General features: G+C 40.5%; 4 protein-coding genes across 12 annotated transcripts in view; 2 read left to right on the forward strand and 2 right to left on the reverse strand.

Moving 5' to 3' along the window:
• The window catches only part of LOC6737177 (fibrillin-1), a 109,070-nt gene that overhangs the window by 76,137 nt on the left and 7,820 nt on the right, over window positions 1-25,113 (forward strand). For 2 of the 4 annotated variants that reach the window (XM_016171051.3, XM_016171053.3), the window contains exons 1-2: window positions 210-427; window positions 10,799-10,885. The gene's annotated coding sequence lies outside the window, so the exon portion shown is untranslated. Of the gene's footprint in view, window positions 1-209; window positions 428-10,798; window positions 10,886-25,113 lie in introns of those variants that run through there. The other 2 variants (XM_016171050.3, XM_039294054.2) reach the window with 1 other exon arrangement.
• Window positions 1,357-5,943, reverse strand: LOC27206240. Of its 2 annotated transcripts, XM_016170017.3 has the most exons (2): window positions 4,364-5,924; window positions 4,154-4,298 (listed from the first exon to the last, which is right to left on the reverse strand). In XM_016170017.3, exons 1-2 carry the CDS (start codon window positions 5,673-5,675, stop codon window positions 4,264-4,266), a joined length of 1,347 nt encoding a protein of 448 aa, XP_016030857.1. In that variant the 5' UTR covers window positions 5,676-5,924; the 3' UTR covers window positions 4,154-4,263. The 2 variants fall into 2 exon arrangements, with proteins under 2 accessions (XP_016030858.1, XP_016030857.1); XM_016170018.3 differs by having other exon boundaries at window positions 1,357-5,943.
• On the reverse strand, window positions 6,944-20,240 carry LOC6737174 (sensory neuron membrane protein 2). 5 transcript variants are annotated; one of them, XM_044922909.1, is made up of 12 exons: window positions 20,071-20,240; window positions 19,779-19,989; window positions 19,431-19,579; window positions 15,521-17,631; window positions 12,232-12,389; window positions 12,028-12,175; window positions 11,804-11,941; window positions 10,288-10,548; window positions 9,788-10,220; window positions 7,576-7,694; window positions 7,385-7,510; window positions 6,944-7,319 (listed from the first exon to the last, which is right to left on the reverse strand). In XM_044922909.1, the coding sequence occupies exons 4-12, from the start codon at window positions 15,629-15,631 to the stop codon at window positions 7,143-7,145; spliced, it is 1,671 nt and encodes a 556-aa protein (XP_044778844.1). In that variant the 5' UTR covers window positions 15,632-17,631; window positions 19,431-19,579; window positions 19,779-19,989; window positions 20,071-20,240; the 3' UTR covers window positions 6,944-7,142. The 5 variants fall into 5 exon arrangements, with proteins under 5 accessions (XP_044778844.1, XP_044778845.1, XP_016030862.1 ...); XM_044922910.1 differs by having other exon boundaries at window positions 19,431-19,992; XM_016170015.3 differs by having other exon boundaries at window positions 19,431-20,240.
• LOC27206285 lies at window positions 20,805-24,050 on the forward strand. The gene has a single exon (XM_016171049.3). It carries the CDS (start codon window positions 21,090-21,092, stop codon window positions 21,837-21,839), a length of 750 nt encoding a protein of 249 aa, XP_016030864.2. The 5' UTR covers window positions 20,805-21,089; the 3' UTR covers window positions 21,840-24,050.

Raw genomic sequence — 25,113 nt, forward strand, 5'->3', positions numbered from 1 at the left:
ACGAAATGTGCTTATGGTGCTATTATTGTTACCCCAACTGTACATATATACACAGATGATCGACTTCGGTATACATAGGCTTCGGGTCGTTTGTTTTGTCTTCAGCTCAGTTTTTTGGGACAGAACTTAAGAACCAGAAAACTCGATCGCAAATTGGGGCATTCTAGGTATATACACTTATGTGTGTGCCGATCCCTGCTTTTTTTTTATGTTGGACAATAAACACATTTGCGAGCAGTATTCATCGAGCTTTTTGTTTGTGAGGTCCACATTGAGAACGGTCAACTTTTTTAAAATAATAGTGAAAAAATAAGTGAAATCCTTTTACAGCTAAATTAAAAAAAAATTGATATGCTGAAAAATTGCTTCTAATTACTTCGCGCCAAAATAGTCGCCACAAAAATAAGTATCCCAGCACCAAAAAAAGGTAGAACAAAATTCAACATCTGAATATTTAAAGCTCCGGGGTAAAACTTTTCCTGATATTTTTAAAGATCTCATATTAAAACATACGGAATTGTTGATCCTTTAACAATTTCGGATAAGGAAAAATTTTTTTTTGCGTACACTCGAGCTATAATTTCTCTATTCAAAGTCAAGTTCATTGAGAAAAAAATGTTTTATGAAATTACGCACAGAATATTCATAGCTAAACTTTCATCATTACTCCTATTAAGATTTTTATATTATGTTATATAGCGGAAAAACCCTGATAGGCAAAAAACCACTCGTAAAGTTTGGTGATTGGCATATAAATTCTTTAGTTTTACATATTTCCGTGCAAAAATATTTCTTATTTCCAGCTCGTGACTCAAAATGTTAAGTTTCACCACGGTTATCCAACTCTACCAACGAAATTTATAATTAATGCAAACAATTTATTACTTCCATATACTCATAGATGCAATTGACATTAATTTGAAACCATATAAATATAATTGAATGATTCACCGAGTTGGGATTTGATTGGTAGATAAGAAAAGTTAAAGGTTTGTGCGCTTGTAATTAACGCTGTGAATGCTTAAGAATACAAAATGCGAATACTTTTAGGCGTTTTCAAAACGACTCGTTAAAAAAAGTCGACTAATTTAAAATATATATAACCAGACCTTTATGCTTAAAAGGTAATATGCAAGTTGCTGAAGTGAAGGAACATTTTTGGGGAAAATTCAAAACACGTATTCTTTGGCTTCGTTGATGTGCTAACTCGGTTTTTGTGCTAACAAGATTCGGCCAAAACCGGGTTGTCGAAAATTAATCAATGCTGTTTAATACCACGATTCAATCGCACTTGGCGACATTCGGCACGTTGTCAGCTTTGCCCGCCAACCAGTCTCTGAAATTGAATTAATTTTCGTAAATTTCGCATTCGCATGGTTTTTATTTTTATTTTATTATCTAAATCCTATTTATAAGGCTTATGGATTAATTATGCATGAGTATTCTGCCATTAAGTTTAGCATATCTGTAGTTACATCGATCAATAACGTATATTTACAAGTCTCGAAAGTGTCACACTAATGGATATCCCATTAGTTCTTGTTCCAATTCAGGTATACATCAAAGGCACTTTTTGGCCTACTTGTAGTGTTTCTATTTTGACCAAAGTCGTAAGAAAGTACGGTTTTTGCTCCCGTTTTTACCTTGTTTTCCTGATATTTTGCATAATATGGACTAATGGTAGTTTGATTTTGATTTACAACTAATGTGGAAGCTTTTTGATTTTGTGTTGTTGTGGTTTTCTCGAACTTAGCCTTGAATTTCTGGAAAAACGGATGATCGAAGGGATCCTTAGTGGTGACACTCTTCTTCGTCGTTGAGGTAAATAAGTATGGCCTTGGTGTGGTGCTTGTTTGACCAGTGGAAAATGCAGTTATCGCTGAATAACGAGTGGTGGATCTTGTCGTGGGCGGTTGCCGAGTTGTTGGCCAGTAACGAATCGTTGTGCTTTGGCGAGTGCTTGTAGTTGAGCGTGTGGTGGGTTTATTTATAGATACATAATGATATGGAGACTTGGTTGTTGAGCGAGTTGTCGAAATTGTATGATTTCTTGGTAAATATATTGCCGAGTTTCGATTTGTAGTCTGTGTTATTACAGATTGGTGGGTTGTTGGAATATATCGAGTGGTTGTAGTTGGTCGAGTTGTTGTGGAAGGCCGAGTTATGGATTTGCTTACTGTCGAATAAGGTGTTGTGGGTCTTCTTGTAGTTGTATTTTGTTTTTGAGTTGAAGAAATTGGACGTCTGGTGGTTGAAGATGGTTTTCGAGTGCTTAAGCGTGTAGGTTTGTAAGTAGTCAAACCTATTGTTGGACGAGTAGTTGGGGGAGCAGTTGCACCAGTAGTTGTACGAGTAGTTAAACGAGTAGTTGGATGGGTAGTTGGATGGGTAGTTGGCCGAGTGGTTGTACGAGTAGTTGGATGGGTAGTTGGACGAGTGGTTGTACGAGCGGTTGGGCGAGTAGTTGGATAAGTAGTGGGGTGAGTCGTATATATTGGGCGAGCTGTTGCACGAGTCGTAAATACAGGGAAAGTACTGGAACGGATTGTAGATGATCGAATGGGCGAACGAGTTGTCGGTGGAGTGTTAAGGTAGGTCCCTGGTTGAGATGTTGTGCGAATCGGCCCATTAGTTGCGCGAGTAGTTGGACGTGAAGCTGCCGAAATGGTTGGTCGAGTATTAGGTTTATTGGTTATGACCAATCGAGTGGTTGAGGTTGTATAGCGATTACCACTTTCTGATATTGTGGGCTTAGCGGTCGTGGAAGTTTGCCATGACCATAACGGCAAGCTAGTTGTTTTGGCCGTAGTTGAGACAGGTTTTGTTGTGGACGCTGTCAGAGGTTTCCGTGTGGTTGTTGTTACAGATTGCTTTGTAAAGCTTGATGTTGTTGCTACTGCTGCAGAGGTGGCCGTAAATTTAATCACCTCATTGCGGAAGCTGTCGCTGCTGACATAGGGTCTGCTGACCAGCTGAGTGGACTTAGATGGGCTCGAGGGCTTGGGCTGGGGCTTGATGGGTGCTTGAGCAGGTACAATTGGTTTGCCAAGTAAACTGAGGAATGGGTTTTGCGCATAGGATGTATTGTCATGGGGTTTGACTTCTTGTGAAGCATGTGAAGGTTTAACAGATGGCGTTACTGAACCAGGGGCTTTCAGGAAGGGATTGTGATCATAGTTGGGTTTTTCGGTAGAATAAACAGGAGCTCCTTGTGTGGGAGAAGGTTTGCTCTGAACTTGACCATTGAAAAATGGATTGGTGGCATAGAGTTTATTTGTTTTTTGCTCCTTGGGAGCTGATACATTATTCGTAAGTTTATTGGTATTTAAGGTGGGCTGAGGTGTCTTGGCTGCTTGTAGGTTATGCAAAAAGGGATTACCAGCATATTCCTGACTAGTTGCTGTCTTGTGTTGTGGTTTCTGTGGCACTGACTGATGAGGCTTAACCTGGGGCCTCTCACCATAATGACTGGTCTTATCCACCTCTGAAATCTCATTTCCATCGAAGCAGTCACTCAGTTGGGCCAAGTTTTGATTCCTGCAATGTCCATTGTAGACAGTCCAGGCATTGAATCCATCTCCCGAGAGTCGTGTGTGTTCTTCGTGAATAGTGCGTATGCACTGTACATCATCGGATATATCCGAGTCCAGCAAACGATCGCACTCAATGTGACAGGCCTTGCCACTTGTCTGGTCATGGGTACACCAGTATATATCGCTGATTTGAAACAGGCCGTGATCCTCGCTACCATCTGCATTCAGTTTGCCTACAGCTGCTGTATTAAAAGAGGATTCATGTTCGGCTATGCACACCCATGTGGGAATCTCCCTCATGGGAAACTTGTGTCTATGGTAAAGTTCCTTGGCCAGCTCACAGCGATTATAGATTTTTGCCTTAGGAGTTGGAGATGTCTTCTTAACCAGCTCGTTACCCTTCGATGGTTTCGCGACTTCCGCAGGCAGATCTTTACCATCAAAACAGCTGGCAATATCGGCCCTAGTTTTCTGCCTGCAGTGCCCATTGTAGACAGTCCAGGCGGTGAACCCATCGCCTGAGATTCTGGTGTGCTCCTCGTGAATGGTCCTCACGCACTTGACATCATCCGAGATGTCCGAGTCCAGCAGGCGGTTGCAGTCGATGTGACATCCCTTGCCGCCACCATCATTGTGTGTGCACCAAAAGAGATCGCTGATCTGGAAGAGCCCGTGATCCGCACTGCCGTCCGCATTCAGACGACCCACAGCAGCCGTATTGAATGAGGATTCATGCTCGGCGATGCACACCCAGGTGGCCAAATCCTGCATGGGAAACTTGTGTGAGAAATACAACTCTTGGGCTAACTCGCAGCGATTGTAAACTTTACCCGTGCGTTGATAGTGTGTTTGAAAGTGTGTCTGATATTGTGGTTGATACTGTGTTTGCTGTTTGTGAATATAGAATGGGTTGGCAGGGGTTTGGTTTTTAAGGGGAACTCCAATGGCATTGGGATGTTGTCTGGGAGGACTAACTGGGCGTGGTCGCAGGAAGGGATTGCCCGAATAGGCAGCCACATTGGTTTGGTAACTCAAAACGGGCGACGGCTGCGGCGGGCGATAGTATTGATTCACGACAGGAGCAACTGGCGTCTGATGCACTTGAACCTGGCCATATTGATAGGCATAGCTGACCTTGGATTTCACAGGACCTCCTGCAATGGCATTCGGATGATGCTGCGGCTGATGAGCTGGTGGCTTGGCAAAACAGGCTGCAACCTGTTCGTAGTGCTGGTTCAGGCAGTTCCGTTTGTACACAGTCCAGGCATTGAAGCCATCTCCCGAGATCTGAGTATGCTCCTGGTGTATCCGCCTAATGCACTGCACATCATCGGATATGCTGGAGTCCAGGAACTGATTGCAGGTGGCATGACATCCTTTTCCAGCCCTCTGGTCATGGGTGCACCAGAAAAGATCGCTGATCTGGAACAGACCATGGTCCGCACTGCCATCCGCATTCAGTCGACCCACGGCAGCTGTGTTGAAGGAGGATTCATGCTGGGCTATGCACACCCAGGTGGGAATCTGCGGCATGGGTAGCTTGTGTTGGTAATACAGTTCCTGGGCCAATTCGCAGCGACTGTAGATTTTTCCCTGTGGCTGGATTTGAGCCACCTGATGGTACTGTTGCACTGGATAGCTATGAACCTGAACCTGTTGCGGTTTATGGTAGGACGCAGCTACTGAAAGAGCGCTGTTGCCAGGACCTCCACATCCTGCCACATACGAATTTGCATCCTGCCGACAGTAAGCATCATAAGCCTGCCAAGCGGTGAATCCATCGCCGCTGATCCTCTGATGCTCCGCATAGATTTTCCTCACACACAGGACATCGTCGGCGATGTCATCGTCCCGCAATCTTGAACAACTTAGACCACAACCCTTTCCTTGGCCCGGTGGCGAGCACCAGTAGACATCGCTGATCTGGAAGAGACCATGGGAACCACCGCCCAATCCAACACCACCGCCAAAGGCAGCCGTATTGAAATCACTCGAATGCTGGGCAATGCACACCAAGGTGGCCACTTGGGCGGCAGGCAGCCCAAAACGGTGCTGCAGCAAATTGGCCAACTCACAGCGATCGAAGATCTTGGCCGTGGCCAAAAGCGGGAGCAGCAGGCAAACCACTGGCCACCTCAACATCTTGATCTGTTCTGACACGCGAGCCCGCGGCTATCACTCTTATATAGAACACACAAAGCACACACAAAAAAGTGGAGCAAGATCCTTAGGTCATTTGAAATTCAAATTCTTACAGCGATTTTTGACGCGTGTATATGGCTTTTTGTTTTTCGCGATTTAAATTCGATTTTTTAATTTTTTTTTTCGATTTCCAGCTGGCTGTGTGCGTTTGCGCGTTTCGTTGACGACTGAAATCTCCGGCGGTCGCATCTTCAGCCCAAAGTCAATTTGAATATGACGACGACGTCGACTGCCGAGCGAGACAAACTGGTTGTGGCTATTGCATAATTACTGCGGCGGTCACAGCAAAAAATTAAGGTTCTCGGCCACTCAAGAACCAAAAAGATTGGAAGCGCGAAAAGACTACAGAATTATCGAATCAACCATAAAAATTGGTTAGAAAGTTCTGCAGTCGCCCGGGCCATTAGCTCCTCATTAATGCGAAATACCCGTATTTATGGGACGGCCGAGTGGCGAGTCGCGAGCGATTTTCACGCGTTTATAAACGCGTCGTAAGTCTCTATCATGAGATCGACAGGCGCTCTTTGCGGCTGTCAATCAATTCCCGAGATGGGGACCCCACCCCATAGATAGTGTCTCAATCGCATTGTAATGCAAACACCTTGGATCGTCTTCGTTTATCCGCCGAGTGAAATATATTTGTTTGCATCTCTCGATTGACCAAGTCGCTTTTTCGTAGTTCGTTTTTGGTTTTGGCTCTGTTGCCTAAGTTTTTGCTGTTTCTATGATAGCCAATTTGATGCAATATAAACTGTGTTTTAATTGCCGCTTTTTTTTGTGCAAATTGGTGGGCCCAAAAACAGTTGGCTGATTGATTAATACCCGGGTTCCCTCATTAACTGGTCTTGAACTTGAGTCATGGCCAGGGAGAAGGGAGGCTGTTTGATCAAGGCTTTGGCTATGCAAAGTGAATCTTGTGGTTAGCATTGATTTAGAAGTCCGAAAAAATTAAATGGAATGTTTAAACATTTTGTTGAAATTAATTTTCTTCGAAAACCAGACATTCAGATATTCATGAGGAGTCCCTAATTAAAGCCACAAGTCATGCCACATATTCTCCTTCTAAGAAAAATAAATCATGTTAAACAAATACCAAATAATGCTAGAGTGTAAATCGATTTCTAGGAATCAAGTGTATTTAAGAAATGCAGATCCATAGCACGACTTAAATCGTAATATTCCAAATTTCAAATAAAACAAAATTCTCATTCATTCGTAGTAGTTTTTCTTGTTTTTTTTTTTTAGTAAACGCTAAATCACAATACAATAGAATCACATTTAAAAAATAAATTATATACAAATTCGTAGACAAAAACTTCTTGTGTTACATCCACACACATAATAGTAGTATAACAAATACATTTTTACATTACTCTCAATAACAAATACCGATTTATGATTAATATCTTACTTCACGGGCGGCTCCACGACACGCCCCCTTTGATAGATATAGTATATCAGGCACGCAACCGCCACCCCAATGCCCCCACACAAGGTCGCCCAGTGGACGATGTTGAGGGTTTTCAGTGTGTTGATCAGTTTCTTTTTGAAAAAGGCCACCATTTCACCATTGAGTTGAATGCCCTGCGAATAAATCATATTTACCATATTATGAATTATAATTGGAAATATATTTGGTAATAACTAACCTCTTCCACCCAAATGGCGGGCATCAAAACTGTTGGCAAATTTTCCGTGATGCCGATGCGATTTATGCTCTTGAGGAACATATTGAACTGAACCCTTTTGCCGCCTTGCAAAGGCGTGCCCGTCAGCTAATGGAATAATTATAGCTGTACGATTTTTCTAGATCGACTATATATGTATATATACTACTTACCGACTGCACATCCACAAAAGTCTGATGCTTTTTGGCATCTGGTTTTAAGCCTCTTATCATTTTGCGGTACTCATTCGAGGCGCCCAGCATGTGCGGCAATGTCAAAATCACAGGGGCATCTATATGCAGATGGAACAATGGAAAATATATTACTTTAAGTAAACATTATAAAAACAGACTCCTTGATTTGCATAACCAGCTCCTTGAAGCATCTGTCTGCATTCCAATTTAATTATTCTGTTTACATTGTTGAAATAATTCCGAAAGAAACTGGATAATGTGACCTTAATAAGACGCAGCTACTTATTTTAAATTTAATTAAATTAATTGGAAGATACGTTTTCATAAGTCGCGGAAGCTTCTTAGCCTCTCATCACGTTTTCGCAGAACAACATTTATTTATTTACTTAACTACTTGTGATGTCTGTCTGAACCAATTTGTAAGAATTTCCTCATCCGACAGAATATTTCAAATGCTCATTACCGAAACTGTTAACTCACGTTTGAACAATTAAACAAAAAAGAAATACGACGAAAGGAAGGCATTGCCATAAGAATCTCAAGCATGAAACGTGTGCGATCAGCAAACACCCAAACAAATAAATATAATAAAAAATCAAAGTTAATGCTTCAATTTGTAGAGCGTTCACATCACTTGAGAACATCATAATGAAGAGCGGCTCATTATATCGCCTAGTTGAATGAAAGGCAACACTTTTGATTTCAAATGCGCAATGCCTGCGGCGATTTTAAGATCAGAATGCGAAGCAAAACGTTTTTGCTTCACGAATCTCGAGTGTTAATTAAGAAATTAAACAATCGAAGAAGATCAAAGCCAGCCCACACAGGTTCGAGATCATCGAAATCGGTATGTGAATCTATGCTTAAATCAAAGTCGCAACGAAAAGCGTTTGCAATTTGTCGGCTAGGAGATGATGGCGCGTGTTTATTGAGAAATCTGGAGATTTTTTATATCTTTTAAGCCATGAATTTTAAGTTTATTACCTGTGTTTCTTGATGCCTTCAATTTGCACTTATCAAGCTGCTGATTTGCATATAAAACGCATTAAAATTCAAACTAGATCTCGCACCAACTCGGATGCCACGATGATTTATAATTACTCAGCTAATCGACCGCAAAACTTGGTGACAGAGGCGAGTGTTTTAAAAGGTGTCTTCTGGGGTAGTTCTACTCGACAATTAAACGCCATAAGAGAAACAAAATGACGACATAAAGAGGCTCATTTGCATAACAAAATACGAAGAGCAGAAATTGTCAAAAATTTATTTCAAATATTTCCGGTTTCCCTGGGTATTTTGTCGCACAACAAAGCGGAAAGTTCATTGCTTGAGTCTTTCGTTTATTTTTAGTGGTGATCAGTTGGTTGGCCGTCTAGCAATGCTCCAGTTAATTATAAAGTTTATATAGAAGTGATCAAACAATCATAACAATCTGAGTTAAGTATCCACAAAATATAGGATAACAAACAAACTATCAGATACCTCAACTAAAAACATAAATAAAATGCTAATTAAATTAAATCAGTATTATTTCAGCCGAAACAAAGTGATGATGAAACTGGACTTTGCTTGAAATCAAACTATTAATACTCTAACCAATTTTGGTTAGCAAAAGTAAAGGGGAATTTATTTGTAAGAACTGGTAGTAGGGTTTTCTGATTCTTGGGTCTTCTTCATTCATGCCAAGGGAATCCCCTACTTTGATGACTTTAAGTATCTTGCTTTCATTGCTTGAATAAAATATAAGATTATTACTTTGTCGAAAAAAAGGAGGCATTAAGTTTGGCAAATTTATAATACTCTCTATCGTATTTAAAAGTAGATCGGCAACACAGAAGTCTGTTGATCTTCAAAATTTATGGAAATATTTTGATATGCAAATTTGGCATTTATCGTGAAATAACATGAGGAACTGCAGATAAGCGGAAGATAACATAACTGAATTCTAAACATAAATATTTGTGCCAACGCGACATATTTAAGCGTTGATATATAACATATTAAACTTTATGACGGCGCTTTATCCATTTGAAATTATTAGTAAAACAAACACGGAAATGATATTTGGTATCAAGCTGAAAATATTTGTTTAACATTTCGTTTTCATATGCTTTCCTGATTTGCTACATTGTTCTCATATAGTTGTGAATGAAACTAAAATGAATCTGTTGAATGTATTATAATAACTCACCCAAACAGGTGGTCAAATCCAAGGCCCCTGCATACAGGCAACCGTTTTTCCTCTTGATCACATTCGCCAATTTGTCAACACAGAAGCACTCGTTATCATGTTCCGGACCAATATCGTTGATAAAGTTCTCGCCGATAGAGTACCTATATCCGGGAATACCCTGGTACTGTATATCGGTTTGGTAGAACAACTGCACTGATCTGCAAATATCCGCGCTGAAGATGTACATGGAATCCCCTCGTTGGCGAAATGGCGGATAGGCGGAGGCATCAGTTCCATTGATTTGATTACAGACCGAAGTTTCGCCCTCTGAACTGGCATTCAGCCACACCTGCAGGTTGTGCGAATCATCCAGTTTTTGTATCTCCAATACCCTCATAGGATCACCTTTTCCAGTATGCACCTCGTAGACTTCGTGTCCGGAACCATTTTTCTACGGGAAAATATATAATATATCGGGGTTAATAGATTATTCCAATAGTTTTTATTGTAATACTTACATGACCGAAGAATGAGAATGCCAAGCTGCCATCGCTCTTCTCCCTGATAGTTTTCGATCCACTTTCCTTGATCTGGTTACAAATTGCCTTGGCGATTCCTTGCGGATTAATGCAGAATCGTACTCCATCGAAAAGATATTCCCTTACAGAAGTGCTCACAAACATCGATCTTGGATCGTTGAAGACCGCCTTCAGATTGGCATTCAGGTGGACCAGCAGTAAAGCCAGGCCAGGATCGTTCTCAGAGATTTGCAGCACAGACTGAAATAATCATGTATAGATATAGATAAAACACATATTTTTAATTGCGTATCTTGGATGCGGTAATCACCAAAGCTAAAGGGCAAGGCAGAATAAGTTTAGTATTTAAAATTTATTTGAAAAGCATTAGCAGCAGGCGGAGCGGTTAGCTATAAATTAGTAGCAAGCACAAGCTCAAATTGTTATTATTAATTATGTTTTTGAGTTGAATATGTGTGAATATTGACGTTTCCAATCATTCGGTTTTCAGCTGCCGTTTCCATTGGCTTCTCCTCGCCAGCCGCCAAATCGACTCGACAATTTATCAAAATATTTACATAGACGAGAGAGACCCAAGGTGAGTGCCAATCAAAATTTTGCTATTCTACATCTGATGTGTATGATCTTGACTTTGGCATTTTGAAGTTTCAATATTGAGTAGGAGATGCGCCGAATTGCAATTAATGTAATTAAATAGTTGCGAAGCTGTCAGCAATACTGAGTAGCTGGTCAACTTACTTTGACACCATCGAAAATGCTGATCATGATGCCATGTACCCAGCTAAAGGGCGCTATAAGTTCAAAGGTCATTAGATTCGAAATATTGGTGTCCATATCACAGCTTTTTTAATCAGAATCTCAAGTGCAAAACACAACTAACTGTGTATTTCATAGGATAAATTATTATAGTTTAACCGTCGAAGTTTCTAGATTTTTAAGATTCGGCAAATTATGTTATCTGTTAATAAATAACATTTAGTCCATCATTAAAGTTCTAAATTTGGAAACCCTTTTTAATACAGATTCCGATTAAGATCCCGACCTTGCTTAACCGAAAAGTTAAGTTGGCATAATTGGTGCAATAAAAAAATCATTAGCTTAATAGCTCATAAGCCCACGATACCCAATGACGCACGTCTGGGGTAGACCATTATTAATAAACAATAAACTGAAAACGGTAAATGAAAGGAATAATAAATCGGTTGGATTGCCCGGTCCCAAAGCAGAACAAAGACAAATAGCCAGCCGATGGTGTTGGTATCGTCCATCGGAGAACCGTGAAAAGCCATTACCAGGTCAAGTTAAAAGTACCCACCCAGGCATGCTACTGAGTAAATCTTTGCATATAGTATCTACGTATGTGGACAAAGCCGAATTCGTTTGGGCTCTATTGAAAAGCAGACCATCACCAGCTGGGAGGGTATCAGACTCGATTAAAAAATTAAAAAAAAAATAAAAATAAAAAATTAAAAAAAAAATTAGTGGATAAAATTACTTTACGTTTCCCTCGAATACGTTCCATCAATCGTTTCAGGACTCGTACGCCTGGCGTTTGATTCAATCGAGAGTTAAGCCTATTGGCAAATCCCTGAAAGATATCTGTGATTTCCCTTTCGAATACTTGTAAAAATGCCTGCAAATTCATTATTAAGATTTTAATTTCTCAAACGGTATTTCGATTCAAAAATTTGCTTTTTCTATGCCGGTTTCTATACCTACATTCATGTGCATATTGAGTGCCACAATTCGATCATCTTGGGTATATGGGGCCGAGGCAACAGCATCGAAATCGAAGTGCACATTTTGCACATAGGAAATTTTCGAGCCATCTCTCGAAAAGTGCTTCACTTTCTTCTGGCGGAATTGTCTATGAAGTTCATAAAACTTTATTAAATGGACTTTATTTATGCTTTCTGAACTCACTTGTATACATAGGGTCCTATTTCCTCGACTATTGGTATGGCACCTTGTTGAATCCTATCCGAATTGGTCACATTGAATATGTAGACTTTGAAGTTCAATGGCTGAGGTAGGTTAACAAAACGTTTGAATTGTTCCGAGCCATCTTGTATAACAACGCTCTGAAAAGATGGTAAATTACAAATTATATTACTAAAAAGGCTGTAAGCTAACCATTAATACCACCTAATGTTCTTAATCCTACAATATGTATAATTAATATCAGATTTTTAATATGCTTGCATATTAATATTAATATTTATCAGACCATACTTTAATACTGCTCATCACGCGACTTAGTTGATTATTTATGACATTATATGGCGCCGAGGGGGCCATAAAAATCATATCAAAATTGTTGGCATCGATATCAAACTGAAGTCGAGCTAAGTTCAAAACCTGTTTTCGATTGAAGAAAATATTTTTCTCGAAAATGAAATTTCTATTGTTATTTTGTTGTTTTGATAATCTGTTATAATTATCAACGAAACGAAGGGGATCATTGACCAAGGGAATATTTGCATCGATTTCGCATTTTATCAAAACAATACAATTAATTAGGCGGCGCTTCTGTGTTTTGTCCGAAAAAAACATTTCCCATGCTGGAAAAAACCTTTGATGTTAACCTTCCATTTTAATTTTTTACAATCCAGTAGCCAGAAAAGTATTTACAGTTCACAGAAAAAACAAAAATTGGCAAAACATAAAGATGCCGACCGAGAAACATAAATAAAAGTGGAAAACAAGCTCGAAGCATGACCAGCAATATAATTTTATGGTCTGCCCCTTTGCACTTGATACAATTGAAGAATTGTCAAAAAAGGCTGAACAAAAACGGGGCTATATATTTATATGGCTAAGGCAGATCTCAAGGTCAATGCACACGCAAGTCGGTTCAGCTCAGCATATCGAAGAGCATACAAAACGTTTGATTAACCTCAAGAGCCAAAGAGAGGCTCAGCCGACGGCTGACAATGGCCCAAAAGTCATTCAGAAAAAAAATACAAATAATTGTTGCGAAATAGAGCGGATTTGGCAAAGAGACAGGCCGAAGCGAAACGTGTTTCAAATTCGAAATTCGCTTTAGATTGGATTTGGGACAAGAATGTGCTGGGTCAAAGGGGCGTATGCGTAACTTCTGTCAAATTGGCCAAGGGTTTGGCTGAAAAGTTAAGGTTCCCTTAATTTTTTTTTTTTTATTAATAAAACAAAAATTTTGAAATTGTTTATTATTTGGCCCAAAATGTGGGTCAGAATGATGGAAAGAAATGGTAAACAGCGGGCATAAAGGCCCAAAGAGTGTGATTGTTTGGCATTGCTGGCGGTCCAAATTGCACAACAACATTTTTCTGTTGACCATCGAACCGACTTCAATTGCTTTGAATTTCAATTTCAATTCATGACTCGTTTGTTTATGGCCAGTTGCTTTTTTTTGTGTCTTTGGCGCCTGCATTTGAATTTTTAAATATAAATGCTTAATGTGCAAGGGACGGACCACCACCTTCAAGTTGAAGGCCCTACGATTTTCGAGGGTATTTTGGCCATTCTAGATCGGATCTTAAACGCGTGCACACGGAAGTTCATTGCTAACGATGGCTCGTAAAAAGAGTTTTGCGGCCCAACAGCGTTATGGGTGGCAAACAAAAGTTCCAGGGGCAGAGCCATATAAAAAAAAGGGCAATTAACTTGGCTTCGCTACAACAATTAAAGCAAAGCCAACACAACAACACTGCGCACAAAAAGATAAAACTCTGTGTTTGCATTCTAATTACAATAAAAAACAAAAAACCCAGCTCAAAGTCAACCCAAGTACTTCTAGTTGCCTTGGCAATGAGCGCCGAAGATGTCACGCCTGATTCAACGAGCGTGTGCCTAGCGATGGGTAAATAACCTAGTACTTTATATAGTATAACTTAGTAACACTTTTAATATTCTTTAAATTTGTAACCCTATTGTTGAGTAAATACAATGCAAAGCTAATTGTTATGAAACGTCACTTAGCATTATGAGAAATCTTGTGGAAGTTCTTTATGGGTTCTCACACTTTTTGTACAACATATAAAATATTTTTGTGGGTACTAAGCAATAGTAATAATATGGTCGTTCAACTAACCCAATGCCAGCAATTAAAACTTGGTCATAAATAAAATGCGTCGAAGGACAAGAACCTGCATCGTAATTGAGATGTTTGTTTTTGGCGCTAATGGGTTGAAAACCCCAATAATAATCAAATGCATTTGACTAGCAAATTAATTCGCTTTGCTCGTGGCATTTCAATTGCATTTGGCATTCGGTTGGAGCGTGACCCAAGGGATCTGTTCTGTAATACCATTGCAACATCTATGTAATTATTTCGTTTGATATTCGGATATATTTGAGGGAAATGAGATTGCACTTGTTGGCCCAGCAATTAGACTTGTTACCGAGCGTGGAAAGCGTTGGTTTGAGCCATGTACAGCGATGTCATTACGGATAAGCTGAATTACAGTGGATTGGGTCATTTGCTATGTTCTAACCTTATGGATCGGACACCCTTTAATAATGAAAATCCACAGTTAATCGGATGAATGAAAAAATGTCATATAACCACGAAATTACGAATAAATTCTAGTTGTTATTAAAGCTTTCAGTGCTATAATCTTGAGAATTAAGAAAACCTGTTCTTACCACATATTATATAATTAAATCAATATAGTCCTCTAATTGAATCTTATTCATCACTTAGAACTTTGAACTTTCCCTGACTCATCGATAGCCAAACCCACTGCAATTCTATGGAACTTATTCAATAAACGCTGTATAGCTTTCATTTGCCACTTGCCGGTCAGCGAAAATCAACAATAGAATCATTTTTTCGCCTTTGTTTGGTCAGTGAGAGAAAATGTCTGTGTGAACTTTGAAAACTAAATATTTGACATAGAAACTTTGTGAGGTTTTTTGATGAAAGGCTAGGCTTGTTAGCTCGAAGTGAGTAGAGAATTTATTTAAAATATTATTATATTCTTTGATTTGTCATTAGATACTTTTTAGCTACATTCAAATATGCCATTACTAACTGAGATGCCAACATTTGCTTATGCAATGAAACCGAATACTTAAAAACTTGTTCTTGTAGGCATATATTTTTTTGGAAGTATCATGGTAGAGCCCATCAATCCACAAGCCACATAAACGCAAGGCCGGCTTTCGTGTTTATCCATTAAAATTCTTCAAGTTTTGTGTAATTCTTCAACACCTTTTTTGGGGGACTCACCTGCTCGACCTTTTTGTGTACCATGTTGGGGAAGAGAATCCAGCCGCAGTAGCCGCCCAAGACGGCCACGCAGACGCCCAGGGCACTGACAATCAGAGACCAGTGGATCATTTTCACAGATACGATCGGATGGATTGGGGTCTACGACGATGATGGGGCGAGACCCATTTATCGGGTTCCCCTCTCTGAGCCTTCGATCGAAACGCCGGCAACAGGTATGGAATCTTTTTCGGGTTTCGGCTTTTTTGTTTTTGGTTTGTAGTTTTTGGTTTTTTTTCTGATCCAGCGGAGCTTTGGCCTGACCTACGTCAAGTGAGAGCCGGAGTTGTTGGGGTGTCGATCTGGTGTTGTTGTGGTGCCGAAACAAAGCGCACTATTTATAAGATACCCGTTTTGGGGCTTTTTTTTTTTGGTGTTTGTTATATATAATTTTGAAATAAACAAGTTGCCGAATGCGATGCGACGCGGCTGCTTTACTATATCGTATTATGTCCCTTATAGTGAGGGAAACAACTATAAGCGTATGCGTATATGTGCGGGTTTTTAAGTACGAAAACGGGTTTGGCTGCTGTGTTGCAGTGAAAGCTTTTTTCCGCCATCAGCTGGTATAATTAAAATATTTTTGTTAATTATTATTTGCGCTTGTTTTTTGCCTAATTGGGTCGAGTCACAACTTCACACGCGCCAAAGGAATCGTCTTTTTTCTCGTCTTCCCCATCGAAGAATCGCCGGCCAAATGACAATCGCGGTTAATGGTGGCACATATTTATTTGATTCTTGGTTAACGTAACGTAAGCGAACTTGGCCGGAAAATGGTGGGCGGCTTTTGGTTGCGATTAAAATCAGCCGCGCATTCAAATTAATGGCCGCACGCGAACGGTGAAAAATGGGGGGAAAACTTCCGCCACAAAGCGAAATGAATCAGCGGAATAGCACAACAATTTCCACCGCACTTTTGTTATGGAGTGTTGGTACTGAGGTGCGATTTTATTGATATTTTCGTGGCAGTCCACTGTAGTAGCGCTCTTACGATGTTTTTCAAACCGGAGATCCAACCGCTCGAGACAACCGCTGACGACTGGCAGAGTTCAGGCCAAGCTGCGATGACAACGCTGTGACTTATGGCTTTCGGCTTGTAGTTTTTTGGCCAAAAAGCCCTAGGCCAACCTCAACCGATCGCAGAGAGTTCAAAATGAAAGAGCGCATGCGCAACGCTCCTCGAAACTTTTGTCGAGGGCTTTTCATTAAGTTTTTGGGATCGCCGACTAGCAACTGGTCTGCAGTTAGTTGCTCGAGTTATTTTTTCAGCTTTTGTAATATTTTTGAACATTTTTATTTCGTTAAATTATGGATGAGCCGCTCATTAGCGAATTAGTGCGACTTTTTCGCTTGGCACTTTTTCGCTATGTTTGTTTTGGCCAAATTGAAATTTGGTTTTTCTTAGGGGGTGGCTTGAATTTGACCCCAAAATTACTATAATTTATTGCTCCGTTTTATCCGCCATCAAGAAGCTTTAATGATGCACTCTGTTTAATTGAACCGAATCGCTTATGGATTTAGATTAAGGTTATCAATCAGTTCCTCTGGAATAACTGTGCATATGACAAATTGTAGTAAAATCCTTTTTGATATATTGAGAAGATATGATGGCATTAATAGTAATAAATGTTCTAGCCAAGTGCAGAGTTAGTAAGCTGATTTCATTACGATGGTTGAATTAGTTTAATAGTAATATTTAATATTATAGTTTAGCCCTTATTTACATCTCTTTCAAGTTAGTTCAACTCTTTTCTTTGGCTCTTTAGGTTTGCAGTCTCTTTTTCTCGACTCTTCCGAAGTTGGCGTGGGTGCAAGACCCCTCCCTCTGGCATCCAATATTTTTTTGGACAAACGCATTAACTGGTTTTCGCTGTTGTTGTGCGTGCCGTGAAATTTATGTGTAAAAACTTGTAAGACTACAACAAAGTTAAAACCAAAGCGATTGGATTCGACTGCGGGTGAAGCTTTTGTTGAACTTGACACGATTGTTGCCCATTCAGTTTTTGGTGTGGTTTTTGTTGTTGCTGTTGTTCTTCGCATAAATTATTCGAATGTTGTGCAAAAATGTAAAGCTTTGAATATAAAATAAATGCCAAAATATAAACAATATTAGAGGGAATGTAGAGTGTTAGTAAATATATATTGCTGCTTAAAAAGTGTGTCAAAAGTCCTTAAGGAGTTATATAATATTTATTAATATTTTTTGTTATTACTTTTTCTAATATTATCATAAATCCCCAACAAGACTCAGTTAAAATAAAACGAAGCCCTTGCCAATTCCTTAACATTTAATGCGACTCTCACACTCTCGACACTCATTTCAATTCCCGTGCCACATTTCTTTTAATTATTTTGTAGTGCGATCCACATTTAGCCTACTTTTTCGAGAAGCCTCCGCATTTCCCATCCCCCGTGGAAAACCCCTATGTGAATTTGCTCTCCATTTGCGTGCAGCATGTGGATATAGTAATTTAAATATTTATTGCATTTTTTTATGCAGGCAACACTTGAGGCACACAAACAACCTCTCCGGCCCAAAACTCTTTGCCTTTGTCTGACCTCAAAATTAAATTCAAATCTCGGGCAAATGGCAAGACTTGGCAGAAGGCAGTTTTACGTCCTTTTTCCTCCTTTTTTTTAAAAGTATTTTGCTTGTTTATTTTCTCATTGGCAAATTGATTGCACTGGTGTTTGAGAAAATGTTGTGTGTGCAGTGATGGGAAATTAACCATTTATTTATTCCATAAAATATTGACTATACAAATAGTTTACGAAATAGTACTTATAGTATTAATCACACAATGTTCCAACTATAAATTAATATGGGAAAAATAAGGTACGATATTTGGCTAGCAATAAAAATGATATTTTCGAACTTTCCTTTCCAATATATTATTATGTATTTGTGAACAATTTATACTTTTGCCATCACTAGCTATCCGTGCATACATATGTTCAATGGAGTGATATGAAAAACTTCACACGACAATGTAAGGCAAAAAGGAACAATCAGCAAACACGAACTGGATGTAAACACTCCCATCTCCTCCTCCATTTCCGGCCGTTGGATTTTCCTTCGTATTGATGGCGTGCCTAGGCAATCGCAATTTATAGATAATTTGATACGAAACGTCAGACAGTCGCTCAGTCGGAAGAGTTGGATTGAAAGTGGCACAAGGACAAGTCGGGTTGGCGGGGTGTTTGACTACATGGCTATTGGGTGGCTTTCGAAATGCATTTCTAACGAATTTTCATTAGCCACCGAATTGCAAATGAATATTTGAATGCACCCGATGGGTGGTTGGGTTACTGGGGCGTATGCGTACTTCGTTCTCACGTTCCACATACGCCCCGTGCACACCGGAATGCACAAGAACAAAGGGGGCAGCTTAACTGCTGCAGCAGAATGTACGAAAAAATGCAATTAAATGGATTAAGCGAGGAAAAAGGCTAGAGTCAAAAGAGGCCAACATGAAGAAGGTTCTGCCGGTTATCTAGGCCCTTTCCCCTGCGTTCTCCTCGCTTTTCTCTCGTCAGTGTTTGTTTGGCCAACAACAAACCAAAGCCAGTCACAACATTCGAGGCACCCAACAAAAGAGAAAAACGGGCTGCGGAGCACACAAGGATTCAGCCACTCGACCGCTTATCGTCAACTGTCATCGTCTGCCAGTCTCTGAACCCCTGTGCACTGAGCGAAAAAGGTTTTAAAATAATTCAGTGCAACTGTCCTCAGCTAACAGGATTAGATATTAAGGACACCAAGTGGTATGACTGCATTTAAAAAAATTCAAGAGGCAAAAAAATAAAAGAGGCATTTCTCAAATAACAGTTATGCTTAAGCTTTAATCACATATTTTGTTCAGTGTACTACCTCTCTAAGGTACATGGACATCACTCTGTATTGCTGCAAATGTGAGCGACCGATTGATGAGCATGTGACGTTCCGTTCTGGCCCTTGGGCTGTCTGTCTATCTGTCTCTCCGGCCACATGTCCGTCCGACAATCCGTCCGCTTTCCGGCCTGAAAGTGTGTCAAATAAAGTGGTAAAAGATTTATGCCCTGCACCTCCTTTTCCAGCTGGGTCTCTCGTTCATTCTCTCGCTGTCTATTGCTCTCAATAAGTGGCACAAAGGACGAACGACAGGCGCTCACCGCAGGCTTAAGTGTCTCTAACTGCCAGACAGGACACTCAACTGGATATCTGCCCATATATGCATACCCTTTGTGTGTGTGTGTGTGCCTTGCTGCACTTTTTCACTTTTTCACTGGCTTTTCCCCGCTGCAGGGCTGCTGTTCATGTCCTTTTGGCCCAGGCCAATTTAGAGCTCGAATTTCCTGTTTTCCATTTAATCTCTCGATTTCTTTCGGTTGACTGTGCTCATAAATAAAGCAGGAGTTTGTATGAACTCATGATAATTCAGATCTCTGCTCTACTGAGGGTAAAAAAGTTAATTGAGTTAGTAGCTCGTTGCCCAACAGCACTATGTTGCACATAGTTGTCTTTAGCGGACCTTTATTAGCTAAGATCCAGTTTTTTCGGAAAACCGTTTAATTCAACACGTTATCCTCATCCTTAAGTGAGGATTTAACGAGCAAAAATTGAATTGATTTAACGGCAATTTCCAAACACGCAGCCTTCACAGCTCACAGTTGTGCCAACAAATGAATTATTGCGCACTAAGATTTCGCCACCCACAGATACAGATACACACACACAGCCAAATGGGGCTGCAGGGCCGCAGGACATCCCCACCCACTTCTCGATGTCCTTCGCTCGGCAATCCAGGGACGCGCTTGAAAAGGCATGAAAAACGTGAAACCCGAAAAGCGGCAGAGACGTTGGAGGCCAAAATGAAATCATGCAGTTGGCGATGCCCAGAACCACCAACTAATGACAATAAGGCGCGAACTGGGAAAAACCCTCGAGCCGCCCAACCAACCACCCACCGAATATCACGCATACACCGTGCCTCGGGTCGCTAACAAAAATATCACGCATACGCCGCGTTGCAACAGCGAAATCAAAACATAAACCCAAATCCAGTGACTGCATCGGGTTTTCCTCAGCGCGTGACCAAAACAGAGAGAGAGAGAGAGTGAGAGTGTGAGTGTGAGAGAGTGTTCGCGAGAGAGAGCGTTGTGAGAAAGGCTTTCTCTCACTCACGAAGGAGTTTCCCCATCATCATCATCATCATCATGACGATGAACATAAATGCGACGTCGTGTGCCAGTTGAAAATTGCATTTTCCTTCAGTTCTGTTTCAGTTTCGAGTCCGTGCAGTCGTGTTGACCGGAGTGAAAAACGACGTGGAAAATTTGCAAAAAATAAAAAGTTACAAATAACACAAAACAGAGCGAATAGAAATAGAGAAAAGTAAATATAAGCAAACAAGTGCAGTTTTGTTGGGAGAGAAGTGTGTACGGAAAGGGGAGATTAATCCCTCGGACCTAGCATAGATACCTACATTTTTGGGGGCCCCAAAAACACGGTGTGCTGAAAACGCAGAGAAATCCCGAAGTATCAACAACCATGTCGACGTTACCCTTTTTGCTGAGCGTCGCCGACGAGCTGGACAACATACACTCGCAGTCCTACATGGATGACTTTGGCCTGGGCTTCCATCCGCACCGCCAGTACTATCGCACACCCACCATCCAGTTGTCCCTGCCCGCCAGCACCGACTGGACGGGATCGGGTCGGGACTGGTCCCAGACGGCGGGCAACAGGCATACTCGCTACCGCAGCTATAAGTTCTATGATGACTCACAGAACAATCTGGAGGAGGAGGAGCCGCCCGTGGAGGATCCTCAACCCATTGAGCAGATGAAGTTGCCACAGCAGTTGGTCCAGCAGACCACCCAGACGATATCGGATCCCCAGCAGCCAACGAGTGCAACTGCCCCTGCCGCCACAGCTCGCAAGGGACTGGGCATGGTCAACTCCCACTCGCATGATGTGGGTGTTGGTGGACTGGGCCTGAATCTCAAAGCTGGCGAGGATGAGGACGATGAGAACATCGATCGCACGGTCCGCATGTATAATTTGTCCAAGAAGTGCTGCAAGAACTACTATCGGCACGCCTTGGAGACCGGACCCGGCGCCAGTGGCAAGGTCAAGTGCAGCAATGCGCGCTCCGAGAGCCACAAGTCCAGCTCCAGTTCGGAGGAGAGCCTCCAGAAGATACCCTCGCCCATTGAGTTCCTCACCTGCTTTCTGGTGAAGAAGTCACGCACTCCCAAGGCCAATGTGCCAGTGGGTCAGCCGCTGAAGAAGACATAGAACACGGCCCGGCTGCTGCCAGCAGCGATGTCCACCAGGACCTCCACCATCAGCTCCACGGCCACCAGTGGAGCCGTGACCAATGCAACCACGGACACGGATACGACCACGTCGAAGCGCCGGAGCAACTGCTTCTGAATGTTGGCCGGAGTCGGTGTCGTTTGTGGCCAGGCCTGGAGTTGGCTCCAGCGGTGCGGGGAGCTTCCCAATTCGGAGCCCGCCTCGCTGCCCTCCACGCGTCTGGGCAGGATCGCCTACTAGGCTCATTCGACCGACTCCGACTCGCAGTCAGGGGTATATATATATTTGGCATATGATTTATCACTGATATAACTTTTGGCTTGATTGAAATTATGGGAATTTATCGAAAAGGAACTTGGAGGGCTAGCGATTTGCACTGAAAATCAACTTTTGTAAAAAACAGGGCACTTTTAAAACACCATTCGTATAGTAAAATTCTCATTAACTCTTTAAACTTATTGTTTGAAATGGCTTTTTTGAAATGCTTTGTTATAAACATTGTACTAAAAATTTTAAAACCCTGTTCATCAGTGATTTTCAGTCCAAAAAATCCCGTAGCCACAATTTGCAAGAAATTACAGGCCAAAATCAATTCGAAGCTTAAGGCGAACATAATATTACCAATAGAATATAAATAAAGATAAACTATTAAACCAACACCGAAACATTCTTGCAAACCAAACACACACAATTTTTAAGAGCCAGATTTATACCAAAATAAGAAGATTCCAGGAATTTGTTAAGCAAACATTTTTTATACAATTTTTTGATACCAAGCAAACGATATAACTTATATATGGATATTATATTAATACTGGGAATGTTTGATTAAATCAAGAAAAGGAAATTCTAGCTCAGCTGAAACCTATAAGCACTATCTATTTCATTTTAACGAGAGTAATAATACTTTCAGGGAGAATTTTATAAACCTATTGCCAGTTTACTAATTAATTTAACAAGGAACATTTTGTTTTACATTTTGACTGACTTAAAGGTATTGGTTGAGCTCGAAACTCCTAGCAATTTTATAAATGCTGTTAGCTGTTTTAAGCCAAATAAATTGCGGGCTAATTTAATGGGTCTTCTGAAACACACACACACAAAAACAAGGATACACCAATAGCAATGTTTCATTTTCACGCAGACACAGTAAAGTTTAGTTTTCTCCCATTTTTCCCAGCTAACTGAAAACTGTTGGCAAAAAAAAGGCGAAAATTTTTGAAAAGCTGGGGTAACTTTTGCACAATGTCGGCAAGTGTTTGGGCTAAAAGGGTGGAATGGGGGCGGCAGTGGGCCCCATAAAGAGTGAAACATGTTTTCAATTTCCTTTTTTCGGGGGACTGTAAACAAGTCAATAGCAAACTACGGCTAAGGACAAACACACAGAAGACCTTGGTCCCAATTTCAAATTAGTAAAAAAAAAAGCAAAACAGGAAAAAATGAAACGCAAACAAGATTTTGTAGCAGAATTGTAAACGAAATAAAAACACGTTGGCCGGGCTTGCGTCTAGTTGAAAGCTGGAGTACAGATATAGCAGAATAAATATATATTTATAGTTTTGTAGTCAGATATTCTCTTGCGTGTTCTAAATATATTCTAAATGTTGGAAAATAAAATATTTCAAATGTATTTACAACTAATCAAGAAGATCATTTTATATATATATCTATACTATATGTGTAGTCACACTGTTTGCACTTTTCAGAGTTTAGAAACGAAAAAAATATAATACAAGTACGAAAAATATATCTATGTATGTCTCAAAACTCATAGCTTTATCGCAACACAAAATTTGAAGTCGAAACTCAGCATCATATTTCTCAGATAATTGTAATACCTAAGAGCTCCAAGTCGAAACCACATAAAAGCCACAAACAAAAAATGTTAATGAAAATTACCTAGCTGTAGTTTGGAATAACGATTTTTGCCAGTAGCTCTTGCAGAACTTTTATCTAGATGGAAAAACATTTTAACATTGGCCAACTCGGCCACCACTCATCTAACCAATGTAACCGAAGTAATTTAGACGTTCCTCAGAACACGATCATTTGCATGGCAATGGAAAACCTCTCGTAACTACATACTTTATCAACAAAGAAAACACTCAACGCATATCATTCCAATACAATAGATTTCAGCTAAATCATATTCAACTTGAGATTCAATAAATAAATATGCGAAAAAATAAAGTGAAGGCATAGTTTCATTATATAGACATAAAAAACTTTTATATAAGAGGTTTGAGGTATTTATTATTAGTAAGGTTCTACTAAAACCACTTCTTTTAATTGCGCAGTGAATTTTATATTATGGGCTTTCTTCGCCAAATTTCACAGAAAAATTAAATACAGTTTTCATTGCCAACAAAGCTTTGCTTTCATTTTGGCCCTGACAGGCGGACATGCAAGGTCATAATGCGTCCTTCACACAACACTTGTCACTTGCATTAATTTTACTGTCTTGCCGCCTTTTTTATTTTGGCCAACTGACACTCAAAACTGTCCGAAGGCATTTACAAATTTTCAAGTGCAAGTAGGCGAGTTTTTGTATTGTAAACGCTGACCTTTGGTGACTCATAAGGTTGGCATAAAGTGTCCTTAGGCCGTGTGTGCATCTCGCCCAAGGATGTGTCGTCATGAAATTCGTCGTGGAATTTGAAATTAACTGCAGTGAGCGCGGTGGGATGAGTCGTGTATACCCTGTAAAAGTTAAATTGTGTGTATATGCCAATCCAGCACTTTCCATTTCGGTGTTTGGCGTTGTTTGGCCAGCACGTCCATTGGGTTCAATAGCACAAAACAAAAATAGAATAATAGACCGGGCCAAGCGTTATTTGTACGCCTTCTGGCTTCTACGTCCGCCTCCTTCGTTCACAGTGCAATCCTTTAGAGTCCTGCCTGCACCGCTATAAATAAGTTCCTCATTCGTATGCAAACAAGTGCAGCGCGACAGGACGAAAGGGCGAGCCTTCGCCTTCGACAGGCGTGACTTGCGGCATAATGGGCGAGTTTCGAAATGCAGTTGCAGTTCTGGATTTTGTTGAAGGTTGCCTCTGGGTATGATAACTATCTCAAAGAATGTGGGTATATTCTCTGCAGCTTTATAATATATTTTACAGTCATTTAATGCCTATAGTTTCAGTGCATTCTCATTGCAAATCCTGTGGGCCTACATTTTATTCAATTTAACGTATTATTTTCAGGTAATATTTATTGATTTCCACTTCGTTACTTAAATGAAAAGCGATATATA

Source organism: Drosophila simulans, chromosome 3L, assembly GCF_016746395.2.
Source record: "Drosophila simulans strain w501 chromosome 3L, Prin_Dsim_3.1, whole genome shotgun sequence".
Classification (NCBI taxonomy): Eukaryota; Metazoa; Arthropoda; class Insecta; order Diptera; family Drosophilidae; genus Drosophila; species Drosophila simulans.